The sequence below is a fragment of the Coturnix japonica genome, chromosome Z (assembly GCF_001577835.2).
Source record: "Coturnix japonica isolate 7356 chromosome Z, Coturnix japonica 2.1, whole genome shotgun sequence".
NCBI classification, from domain to species: Eukaryota; Metazoa; Chordata; class Aves; order Galliformes; family Phasianidae; genus Coturnix; species Coturnix japonica.
The window spans coordinates 14373197-14385532 of record NC_029547.1 but is presented as its reverse complement, the minus strand read 5'-3'; the positions used below and the strand labels follow the sequence as shown (position 1 = coordinate 14385532).

Genomic DNA, 12336 nt, shown 5'->3' with positions numbered 1-12336 from the left:
AGCGGGAGAGCGATGAGCTGCGGCGGCAGGGAGGCGTCGCGGGATAGTGACGTAGCGCAGCATGGCGTCCTCAGAGCCCGAGCGCAAGAGGAAGGTGAGCGGAGCGGCGGGGAACGAGGAAGACGACGAGGAGGAGGATGGGGAGCGCTGGGTCGGGCCGCTGCCGGGGGAGGCGGCACAGACGAAGAAGCGGAGAGGTAACGGCAGCCGGCAGCCGGCAGCGGCGGAGCTGGGCGGGGTGAGGGGCGCTGCCAGCACCCGCAGGCCCCTCTCAGAGCTACTCCCATTCACCCAGCCCATGTTTATGATTGCAATTGATCTGACCCGACAGATACAGCTTGCTCTTGGACTTGCTGAGCCTCCTTAGGTTCACATAGGTGCAGTTTTCAATTTTTCAAGGATTGTATGGTATCCCTTCCCTGCAGGATGTCAGCTGTGCTGCTCACCGTGGTGTCACTGGTTTGCTGATGGTGTGCTCAGTCCTACTGCCCGTGTCACCAACAAAGGTGTTAGCACTAGTCCCAACAGCAGCTCCTGCAGGAATGCCACTCATCAATAGTCTGCACCTGGACACTGAGCCAGTGGTCACAACTTCCAGTGAACTTCTTATTGACCAGGCAGTCTATCCATTAGAATCTGTCCATTTTAGATGCATTGATGCTGTGTGCTGCGATGTTAAGTACTTTGTTGTACAGACAAGGTTTATAACTCCAGTTGCTCTTCCCTTATTCAGAAATGCTGTAACCCACATGCAGAGAGCCACCAAATATGTCAGGCAGGTTTGTCCTTAATGCAGCCATGCTGGCTGTTCTGTCACCTCTCTTTTTCCTCCTTATGCCCTTGAAGAGTCTCCGGGAGAGTTTGCCAGCTTAGTAACAAATACAATTACACAGATAATAAGAGGGTCTGGAAACAGGCAAGAAGTACAGAAAATGAGATTATTTTAGATGGGCCGTTTAAGCAGTGAAATAGTTTCATACTAGCACTTATTAAGCTGAATTTCTTAACAAGGATACATTTTCCTTTTGGAAGAAAAGGAGTTGTGGTTCATCTTATATTTTCTGGCACTGCCTTAAAAATAATATTGAAATTATTTCCACACATTCAGAAAGCCAGAGTAGTAGGTGCTCTAAAAGGGAAAATCTGCATTGGTAAAAAGAGGCTTTGAATGTCTTCCATATACCATGAATCAAGAAATCTGAGCCACAGTGGAAATCCCTTTTATTCTCTACTGTACTCTACTAAAATAGCAATAAGCTATTTGAAGGTAATAACAGCAAAAAGAAGCTTTATGGAGGTTTTTTATGAACATTTTAAAAATTATTTCTAATTATTTCTAATTTTCCTTTTATTTTGTTCAGTCCTTGAATTTGAACATGTCTATCTTGAAAATCTACCATGTGCTTCAATGTATGAACGCAGTTACATGCACAGAGATGTCATTACACATGTGGCATGCACTAAGTAAGTCTGTTTTTTTTGTTTGTTTTTCCCTACTATTTATTGCTATCAGATATGTACTCTTGGATACTAAGAAATTTTCACTGCAAAAGCCTAATAGTTGAAATCTGTTATGTCTAGAGGTGGTATTTCAATAATGGTCGTGTCTCTGAGCTGATGGAGTTCAGGGAGTGTTTGGAAACTTAGACATAGGGTTTGATTTTTGGGTAGTGCTCTGTGGAGCCAGGATTTGGTACTGATGATTCTAATGGGACCCTTCCAACTTTGGGTATTCTATTTTTCAAGACTGTGTGCAAAGGAGAGCGCTTTCTGAAAAGCACTATAGAAGTTACTTAAACAGACAAAAAGGGATTCTCAAAACCCTTATTGCAGTGTTCAGCATATACAGAAATATAAAATATTGGTTGCAGTCAAATGAAATCTGCAACCAAATGAATTCACTGGAACTGTGCAGACTGAGAAGAGAGCTTTCTTCTCTTCTATGTGAGTGTTTCTATCTGTCTATCTAAATATGTGTGTATGTACATGTAGAGAGATTTATTTAATTATTGGTTAGTGAACAATATCTGCTGTGAAACCAGAGCTAAAGAAGTAGTAAAACTTACATGGTCAAAAGGGATGGCATTATATATTTCTTTAGACTGTTGACCTTTTGTAGATTAATCGAGCTTGCATTAAAATATTTGTTTGCTTTCTCAAAATTGATAGCATTTATTTAGGCAGACTGTTACAGTAGTTTATTTAAATGTTATTCTCAATACAACACTAATTATAGCATCTTAATTGTCTTCCAGACGTGTTGTGAAAGTACTTAGTATGCACATTTATGTTTTTCTTTTGTAATTGCAGGACAGATTTTATCATCACAGCAAGTCATGATGGGCATGTAAAATTCTGGAAAAAAATAGAAGAAGGGATTGAGTTTGTTAAACATTTCCGTAGCCACTTAGGTGAGGTTTGTTTTTGTTTATAAAAGAGCTCCCCTTTGCTCCCTGCCTTAGTTTGAAGAGGAGCTATAATCTGACAGGAGAGAGGTACCGGGACCCATTTACTGCAGTCAGGGATTCAATTATATCATGCTTAATTCTACTCGTCCTTTTACAGTCTGCTCCCAAACTGCAGGAGGAATAATGTGGGAACAAAATATGCAATGTGAGTCCTGGTGTAGATCACTTACTGCCTTGTACCCTGGTTTTAGGGAGAATGTCTAAGACAGGTACAAAGAATCTATTAAAAAAAAAAAAAAAAAAAAAAAAAAAAAGAAGAAGAAGAAGGAGAAAGAACAGTATGGAGAGAATCCAGGGATGTTCAAAAAGGTATTACTTGAGGTCATGTTACCTTCCTTCCTTATCATTTATACTACACAAAGCATTCAGGAACTCACTGCTATTGGAAATCATGGTCTGCTTAATGGAAAATAAACAATTTGATAATCAGCATATAATGTTATGATGAGTTTTTTATTTTAAGCATCAGCTTCTCATTATATACAGAAACAAAATGTGAGAATGAAGCCTACTGAGCAAAAACAAGAAGAACAAGTATTGAGAAGTCTCAGATGCAGTCATTTTGATCCCTAACGAATGTTAAAAGCAGGACTGCAATGATTAGCATTCTGCTGCTATTTCTCTCTTGAGAATGCAAGCCTAAAAGTGCTTTTATTTTACTACACTGCCTTAGTCTTTTTTTTCTTTTCTTTTTTTTTTTTTCCAGTTGACATTTTAAATTAAAGTCATTATTAGAATAAACTTTCACTTACATAGATAGTAAGTGGCCCATCCTCTCTGCCCAGATAGTAAGCAGTTATAGGATACAAAGCATTTTAAAAAACACCACAAAATAACAGCAAAAAAAACCCAAAACAACCAAAAAACACATGAAAAGGACCCTCACATCCTCACTTAGTTTTAAATTGAAGACAGGGCAGAGAAATAGCTGAAACAGCTTTGGGTGTCTATATGTGTTTAGTGTTTGGTGCTTTTTTCCTGTTTGCTTTTCCCGTGGAGTACTGAAATGATAGATACACCTTTCCTTGTCTTAATACTATGTTAACTTGTTTTGATAGGTGTTATTGAGAGTATTGCTGTTAGTTCAGAAGGGGCATTATTCTGCTCAGTTGGAGATGACAAAGCAATGAAGGTGTTTGATGTAGTCAACTTTGATATGATCAACATGCTGAAACTTGGGTAAGTTGCTCAGTTCTTGAAAATGCTTATTTGAGATTGTGACGAGGGCTTATTTTGTGTAAGAGGTAAGTGAATAATGTGTTTGACTCGATTTTTTTTTTCTTCTGATTAGATGAAGATGATTACGTTGCATTAAGCAAAATACTTGGCTGACAGTAGAAAAGTTTGACTGTGTGTACATCCTTCATGTGAACGCAGTATGACTACACCCTTTTCTGTTGTCAGATGTTAGGCAGAAGGATATGCTGTTCCTTAAGTAATTTAGCTAGGCATCTTCTTTTTTCTTTCTTTTTTTTCCCATTTGTTTGGCACTGAATGTTAGAAATTATAACCAACTAACATTTCCAATAGTAAAGAAATATGGTCTGTATATATTATTTGCCATTATTCATTGTTTTAAGGCTAACACTTTTCTTCTAATATTAAAAAGGGCATTGTTTTCTTTAATCTTGCTTTTGTTATGGTGTAGATAGGTAGAGAACTTGGAAGAGATAGGACTGGAGATTATTGGAATTGTATCAGCAACAGAGGAAATCAAATCCTGTGGTTTTTATTTTGGACTGTGGTCGGAAAGTAGAAGGATTAATGAATGCTCTGCCAAGAATGGTACTGATATTCCCACAAGCCTTGTGATACTAGAGACCATTTATTCCATGTAGTCTAGTATTTAGTAGGTAATTTTGAAACTGAGTTAAGTATAAACTCAAAAATGCTCGTTATTGACATTGTTCTTGTAATTGAAGTTAACACCAAGACTTCCACTGCTTTGAAAGCTGTTAAAAGTGATATCTAGATACCTTTTAGAGTGCCCATATAAATGCTTATGTTAGCTGCTTTACGGATATAGCGTTAGTAATATCCTCCCGATAGTGCACTTAGCCTATAGGAATTGATTACCTCTTGGCTGTCTGATGCGGAAAAATTCCAGTTAGTGTTAAGTCTTTTATTTTTGCTGGTGTTTTGGGCTTAGCAGCCCTGTGTGTCACTGCAACATCAGTAAAACTACATAATGAAATAAAGTGAACTTAATATTAAAAAGACCTTTACTCAGTGTTATTGTAGAAGGTGTTCTTTTTCTCTGTGAGAATTCAGGGGAAGCTAAGGTAGAATTTAAATCCATTTTGCACTAGGGATACTGTGAACAATGCTGTTAGTGTTTGTCTATACTGTATCTCCTGCCATATCTCTGAATAGTTTTCTTAGCACCAGTAATCAAACTCCCCTATATATTTGTCCAGGGACAGTTGTGTTAAACCTGAAGTGGTCTCTTTAATGAGGAAGAGGAACATATACAGCTGTAATGGAAGCAGTGTTGTGAATACGCTTTCTCACTTAATGTCCATTTCATTATCTGCAGTGTCAATGCTTATTGGGCAGCTTATTGACCTAAGAAATTATTAATGGGCATTTGCTCAAGCTTGTAATGGTTAATTTAGAATTCGTAAGTGCTGTATCATCATTTCAGCTTGCATTAACTTGTTTGTCTTCTTTGATGGGAGCATGCCAGTACGCTGTGTAGTTGATTAGCTTTGTCTGAAGCTCTTGAGATCCTTTCATTTTTAACTAATGTGTACAGTGTAGCTGCCTGCAGATTCTAATGCTGTGTGCTTACCTTAATCATGGGGAGAAAGGGAGCTATTTCTGCATAAAGTGTGTATAACATGGCACAACTATCAGCCTTCATATTCATTATTGCTCACAGATTTTTAATTTTTTTTTTTTTTTTCATTTTAGAAGATTAGTATCTGGCATCTGTTAGGCCTTTAGTGTCTGTTAGTTGGATAAGAGGTAGAACACACAGTAATGAGTTTCCTTTGGAGAATATCATTTCTTCATTGTCCAACATTTAGTTTTGAAGTTTCAGTTCTCAGCATCTTTGCTTACAGACCATCACCATCCTCCTCTGGCATCACAGGCCAACATAATTAAACTGGCATTACTTTCACGGCAGCCCTCGTATATTCAGAGCAGTTACATATAAGTTTAGCGTGATGGTCATAGTTTTATTTATATTTGGATAACTAACTTTTGTTTTCTGTAAACCTTGCTATACCTTCAGTAAGTATATGCCAAAGGTGCAGGTATCTTCGTTTGCACTGAAGCATTTACCACTTAGAGCTGAAAGAAAAGTGCTACTGAGTCACAGAAGTTGAGTAATAATCTTTAATGCTACCCAGTGCTATTTAGTTGGTTTTCCATCATTTTACTTCTTTTAAACCCACCTTCTTCTTTCTTTAACAGCATCTCTATGAGGTAATATGGAAGTAACAGAAATTGGCATAATTATCTGTTGTTTAGAAAAAACTTGTGTTGTTTGGAAAAAAACTTGATAACACAGCTAAATGTTGGCAAGACAGGTGTTAGCAAGATGTGTAAATAAAGTTAAAGATTTGCTTGATATTCCTTCTTGAATTTGTGACTTGATTCTTATCTGAATAAAACCAGTCTTGTTCTTTTTTTTCTTCTTTTTTTTTTCCCCCCTTCTTGTTGCAGCTACACCCCTGGCCAGTGTGAATGGGTATATTGCCCAGGAGATGCCATATCTTCTGTTGCAACATCTGAGAAGACCACAGGAAAAATATTCATTTATGATGGACGAGGAAATAACCAGCCCCTCCATGTGTTTGATAAACTCCATACATCTTCTCTTACTCAGATACGGCTGAATCCTGTCTACAAAGTAGTTGTGTCCTCTGACAAATCTGGAATGATCGAGTATTGGACTGGTACTCCTCACGAATATAAATTTCCCAAGAATGTGAACTGGGAATATAAAACAGATACTGATCTGTATGAATTTGCTAAATGCAAAGCTTACCCATCCAGTATAAGTTTTTCACCTGATGGCAAGAAAATGGCCACTCTTGGGTCTGACAGAAAAGTCAGGATTTTCCGATTTTTGACAGGAAAGCTCATGAGAGTCTTTGATGAATCTCTGAGTGTGAGTTTGGTCTTGGTTCTCTTCTTTGAGTCTCTGTGTCTTTGACTTTAGTGATCATCACATGCACCCACGTGATTATCTGTTTCTAAGTCTGAGCTTTATTGCTCAGGAAAGGTTTTCTCTGTTCTCTTCCTTGGCTCTTGTGCTGCTTCACCCCAAAATTAATTATTACTGATGCACGTTAGAGCTGTTTAGTGAAACTGAGTTGTTAGTTTCCATCTGCCTCCATATTGCTAGATTTCTTTTTATTAGGGAGCAATGAGAAAAAATAATAATAAGTAATAACCATAGTAATTTAAAAAATTGTAATATTTTTAAAACTTTGTTAAGACAGCTGCATACTTGTTTTTCTTTGCTTCAGCACAGTACAACATGCCAATTAGGTCATTAGAAGAATATTACTTATTGTAATATTCTTTTATACTTTTACAATTTACAATAATTGTTATTATTGTGTTTAATTCTTCAGATAAGTTTGAGCTGGGCTGGGTTCTTGCTTGGACTCTGTATTCTGTAAGCATGTGGGCTGGTGTTTGTCTGGATCAGGGCGTAAGTGTAATAGTGATTATTTTTTTTTTCCCTGTAGATGTTTACTGAGCTTCAGCAGATGAGACAGCAACTACCAGACATGGAGTTTGGCCGGCGCATGGCAGTTGAGCGTGAGCTGGAGAAGGTGGATGCAGTAAGATTAATTAATATAATCTTTGATGAAACAGGACACTTCGTTCTCTATGGAACAATGTTGGGCATTAAAGTCATAAATGTAGAGACTAACAGGTAAGTGTTAGCGAGATGTGAGGAGATTAATTTCTTTAGAATTTCATGCTTAATCACTCACATTTAAAACTTGTCGTGTCTGGTTACCACTAATCTTTCTGCTATTTGAGAGCCTTCAGTCAGACTGCTGATTAAAAATAGTCCCTTCCTTATTAAAGGATTTTTGCAATTCAAAGCTTAGTAAAATGAGAAAATATGTGAGGCATATTCATAGTAAAAATGGGTAATCAATTAACCTCTAGTTAACAGTGTGATAAAGTGAACATGGATCATGCAGTTTGTTCTCTATGGAGTAGGGAGGCTGGCTAGTAGATTATGGAGCGAGTTTGAATAGAGAAGGATTATAAATACAGTTATTAAACTGTTTTGGGGAGGCTTTGGAGTTTTGCCTTGAGTTTCTTGCAGTCAGAAAGGAGATATTCTCTGACTGAGCAGCTAACAGCTTTTACACTTGTTTGTCTTATACTTCAGGTGCATTCGTATCTTGGGAAAACAAGAGAACATCAGGGTGATGCAGCTGGCTTTATTCCAAGGAGTTGCAAAGAAGCATCGTGCTGCAATCACCATAGAAATGAAGGCATCTGAAAACCCTGTTCTCCAAAATGTCCAGGCAGATCCAACAGTAATCTGCACAGCTTTCAAAAAGAACAGGTTTTACATGGTGCGCACGATGTCCATTTCAGTAACTCTATTTTTTTATTAGAATTTTCTCTGTTATTTGTTAATTTTCTGCTTAAGCCTTTCCAGTGCCTTTTGTCTCGAATGTTTGCAAATGCAGCATTTCTAGCAGTGTCTTTTTAAACTGAAACCACGTGCTAAAATTTTTAGCTTGAACTGCCTAAAAATTGATCAGAAACAGTGTTGTAGTCTAACTTTGTTTTCACAATTGCTCAAGCAGTTAAAGAAACTTTGATATTTTTAGCTGTCTGAATTAGAGTCAGTCCAGTTTAAGAAAATAAGAACGCTTAGAAAAAACCTAACAAGATACTATGCTTACAAAGAAACAACTGAATGTATAAAGTAGTTAATAGACACAACTAAGTTCAGAGTAGCGTCAGGTGGATTACGGGTAACGCAGACAGGATTCATCTTCTTTGCAGATTTAGGTTTTAGAAGAGAAGTGATGTGTCAGCCTTGCAGTTCTGGATGGGGTAGTAGCTGATCTGGGGTGTGATCACAGCAGGGGTTACAGGTCCGTCTGTTACTACTTGTGCTTGAATTTGATGTTTTCAGTTGCAGCAAAGTAGTTTGCTTTCTAAACCTTTGTGTGGTTAGTATATAGTATATAATAGAATATATATAATAGAATATACTACTGTGAATAGTTTGACAAGGGAGAAAATTCATATTCAGTACGGAAATAATGCTCATTCTGGGTAGCACATGACCATTCATATGGCGAGTGAATGCATGCAGAAAACTAATCATTGTCATTTGATACACAATTGTACTTCTTTGTCTTCTTGTGGATGCTAATATTTGTTGTATTTCTTGTTTTTTTTAAGAAGCGCTTTAAAAATATAATTTCTGATGTTTTTCCTGCTTTGAGTTGAATGTGCTGGTTTTGCTCGTTTTGCATTAATACAGTAATGGGACAGGACAATTTAGTTTCACTTTTTGGGGAAACCAAAGATAAGGAAAAACAAAATAGAGAATACAAACTGTCACCTTCTTTTTTGTTCTTCAGTTTACTAAACGTGAACCAGAAGATACAAAGAGTGCAGACTCAGACAGAGATGTCTTCAATGAGAAACCTTCTAAAGAAGAGGTCATGGCAGCCACCCAGGCAGAAGGTCCCAAGAGAGTTTCAGACAGCGCCATTATCCACACAAGCATGGGAGATATACATATTAAGCTTTTTCCCGTTGAGTATGTATTTGGTGTTTTTTTGTGCAGCATAGTTCTCAACAGCATTTGTCAGACAAGCTCTGTGCTGACTGCAGAATCGCCCTGTAAAACTAACACAGTGCAGTTTCAGGTTCTGCTTCTAATACACAGCACTGGAAACCTTAAGAGAATTACAGAATAAATACTTTCTGCATTTGGAGCTTATATTCCTGCATTGTCTTTGTATAACTATAGTATATAGATAGAAATCTGGAGAAGGAACACGTGGTCTTGACTTTGAGAAAACAGATTTGGTTCTTGACCCCACGGCTGAATTCACATGTAAAGGTGCAGCTTCACACTCCCAAGCTCAGTTTCCAGCTCTGGGTTTGAGGAAGTGGGAGGTTGCTTTAACCTTATTTCATGAAAGCCTTGTTACAGTATGCTGTAACAGTGCTCAGCACAACAGGATCTGAGTCTCACCCAAAATCTTTATGGCCTTGCCACAAAACAAATATTCAGGTAGCCTGTGTTTTCTATTATGTGATTTCAGGTGTCCCAAAACTGTGGAAAACTTCTGTGTACACAGCAGAAATGGCTACTACAATGGACACATATTTCACCGTATTATCAAGGTAACCTGTACGATTTGTTGTTGTTGATGGTGTTTTATGTGATGTCATTTTATGACCAGCCCTTACAGCTGCTTTTGCACAAAGGATTTCTGGAACAGCATCACTCTTCCCCGATAGGTCTGAAAAATACTGAGATCCTGAAGGCCTTTACATACAGTTTTTTTAATAGTTGTCCTGCAACTGAAAAGGTGGAAAACATCTGAAAATTGAGAAAAATATCAGTTCAGCAGTCCTGCGTGAATTATGATTTTCTTTCATGTCAGAATGTTATCTCTTGTAAAGATTCTTACTGCATGAGAAGCGAGTGAATTGAGCCTAATTCTTTGCAGAAGGCACAGACCTGTTATATCCTTCACTAGCAGGAAGTAATCTTGTTTGTGTAGTCTTTTTTTTTTTTTTAATGAAAGAAATTAATTACCTTCATTCCTTTCCATTTCATTTTAGCAATGGATTTTTGTTGAAAGAGATGATGCAAGCTTGGGGAAAATAAATAATAAAACAACAAAACCGTAGCATAACGTATTTTTGCTTATTTATTCCATGCGATGATGTAATAACATCTAACTTCTGTGCAGGGTTTCATGATTCAGACTGGTGACCCCACAGGCACAGGAATGGGAGGTGAAAGTATCTGGGGAGGAGAATTTGAAGATGAATTTCATTCAACTTTACGACATGACAGACCGTACACACTCAGCATGGCTAATGCAGGACCAAATACTAACGGATCCCAGTTTTTTATAACAGTAGTGCCAACCGTAAGTAGTATTAAAAGTTTGAAGTTAAGGTGTGAGATGATAACTGCACAGTAAAAATGCAGTAACTTATCTGGTTACTTTGCAACTCAACACTGCACACAAAGATGAACTGTGCGTAGACTTCACCAAAACAGTTATCTAAGAAACAGGAAAGTGCTGTGATCGTTGTGTTCAGACCTGTGAACTTTAACTGGAGCAAGAACCTAATCTAATTCTTAGTAAAACCAGTTTTGTATTAGTAGGATATTTTCATGTCCTGCTTAAACTTAACATAAATCTACCTATTGTTAAGATCATTCTAAGGTGTTTGGATTAGTACCAGCACGACTGCTTAAAGCTGCTGACTCCTATACAGTAAAGCCAGTAAGCAAATTAGAAAATGTCCCTGCTAATATTTTGATGTGTATACAACTACACAGCAATACATAAATAAATTGGGCAGTCTAATGTGCAAAATTAATACCTTAACACAGCACTGAGTGAAATTTTGTTCCTCAGTCATGTGCCTTCTTAGGAAGTTCCCGTCTACCTTAATTTTGAAGGTCATTAAATCACGTCATTGTCTATATTCCAGTTGCTAATTAGGCATTTTGTATGACTTTAAATTAGGTAGTATTCTAGTCTAGCACTTAAATTCAGTTGTGAAACTACCATGAAGTAAATGTGCATTTCAGTGAAATGAATTTAAACAATAAAATGTTGCTCATTACTAGAACTTGATGTCTGTAGCAGTTTGGGAAGGTAATTTAAAAGATAAGTCAGTATGATTAGCTGCACTGCTAACAGTTGCTTGTTCTAACAGCTGTTTTACAGTTACTTACAGAAGTGTAAAATCAGTAGTGTTCAATATATACTCATTCTCACTTACTCTAGGTCACTCATTTGGTATCTAACCTACATGCTGCTTTCTATTTTAATCTGCTTTTTCTGTCTTCTGCTGTATCTTCAAACAGCCTTGGCTAGACAACAAACACAGCGTGTTTGGACGGGTGACTAAAGGAATGGAAGTTGTTCAGAGAATCTCTAATGTTAAAGTCAACCCCAAAACTGATAAACCCTATGAGGATATCAGCATCATTAACATCACAGTGAAGTAAGTCAGGTGGTGAAGGTTCCAGCTTAAACAGAAGAATGTCGTCGCTGTGGGACCCAGGAAAGAACACAGAAGGAATAAAAACTTTTTTGATGATTCCTGGATGTAGAAACTATTTTTCATGTACCTAAAGTGCCCTAAGCCTGTATTTCTTGGTAAATTTTCCTTTTTAAAATAAAAACATTGGCCTCTTTCTTACAAAGTCTACTGTTCTTCTTTGTCTCTTCTGTGCAAGACTGAAGATTCAAACACACACCATGGTTCATGATAACAGCTTTAGAACATGATCTGAGTACAGTCTGTACCTTTATTTCTGTCAGATAGAGGTCAGATGGCTAGTCATAAGCTCTTCAACAGTATACACACACATCAAAAATTATCAAATTATCAAAAATCAGACTGTAAGATAATGTAATCAGAATGTGATCAGGCTGTGCTAGGATCACATATGTAATTTACCTTATCTTCCAAGACAGTTGTGTACGTGTCCCTGTCCATTAGACTAAATGAACAAGGGATCAAATCACGCAGTAACAGTGTATTAAGTCCTGCACAAGTACTGGCATTGCCAGTATGATTTTCTTGTGTTTTTTTAATGTTTCATTTCTCATTATTTTAGCCCAGGCATGCTGTTGCTGGCTTGATTTTTACCCCCAAA

At 37.4% G+C, this 12336-nt stretch overlaps 1 protein-coding gene across 2 annotated transcripts; it reads left to right on the top strand.

The window, feature by feature from the left end:
* The first annotated feature begins 2 nt into the window (after positions 1-2).
* PPWD1 (peptidylprolyl isomerase domain and WD repeat containing 1) lies at positions 3-11880 on the top strand. Of its 2 annotated transcripts, none has more exons than XM_015848535.2 (11): positions 3-94; positions 1362-1464; positions 2311-2411; positions 3527-3647; positions 6141-6588; positions 7175-7365; positions 7837-8026; positions 9053-9234; positions 9746-9827; positions 10403-10585; positions 11539-11880. In XM_015848535.2, the coding sequence occupies exons 1-11, from the start codon at positions 13-15 to the stop codon at positions 11680-11682; spliced, it is 1827 nt and encodes a 608-aa protein (XP_015704021.1). In that variant the 5' UTR covers positions 3-12; the 3' UTR covers positions 11683-11880. The 2 variants fall into 2 exon arrangements, with proteins under 2 accessions (XP_015704021.1, XP_015704022.1); XM_015848536.2 differs by having other exon boundaries at positions 23-197.
* Positions 11881-12336: the final 456 nt, after the last annotated feature.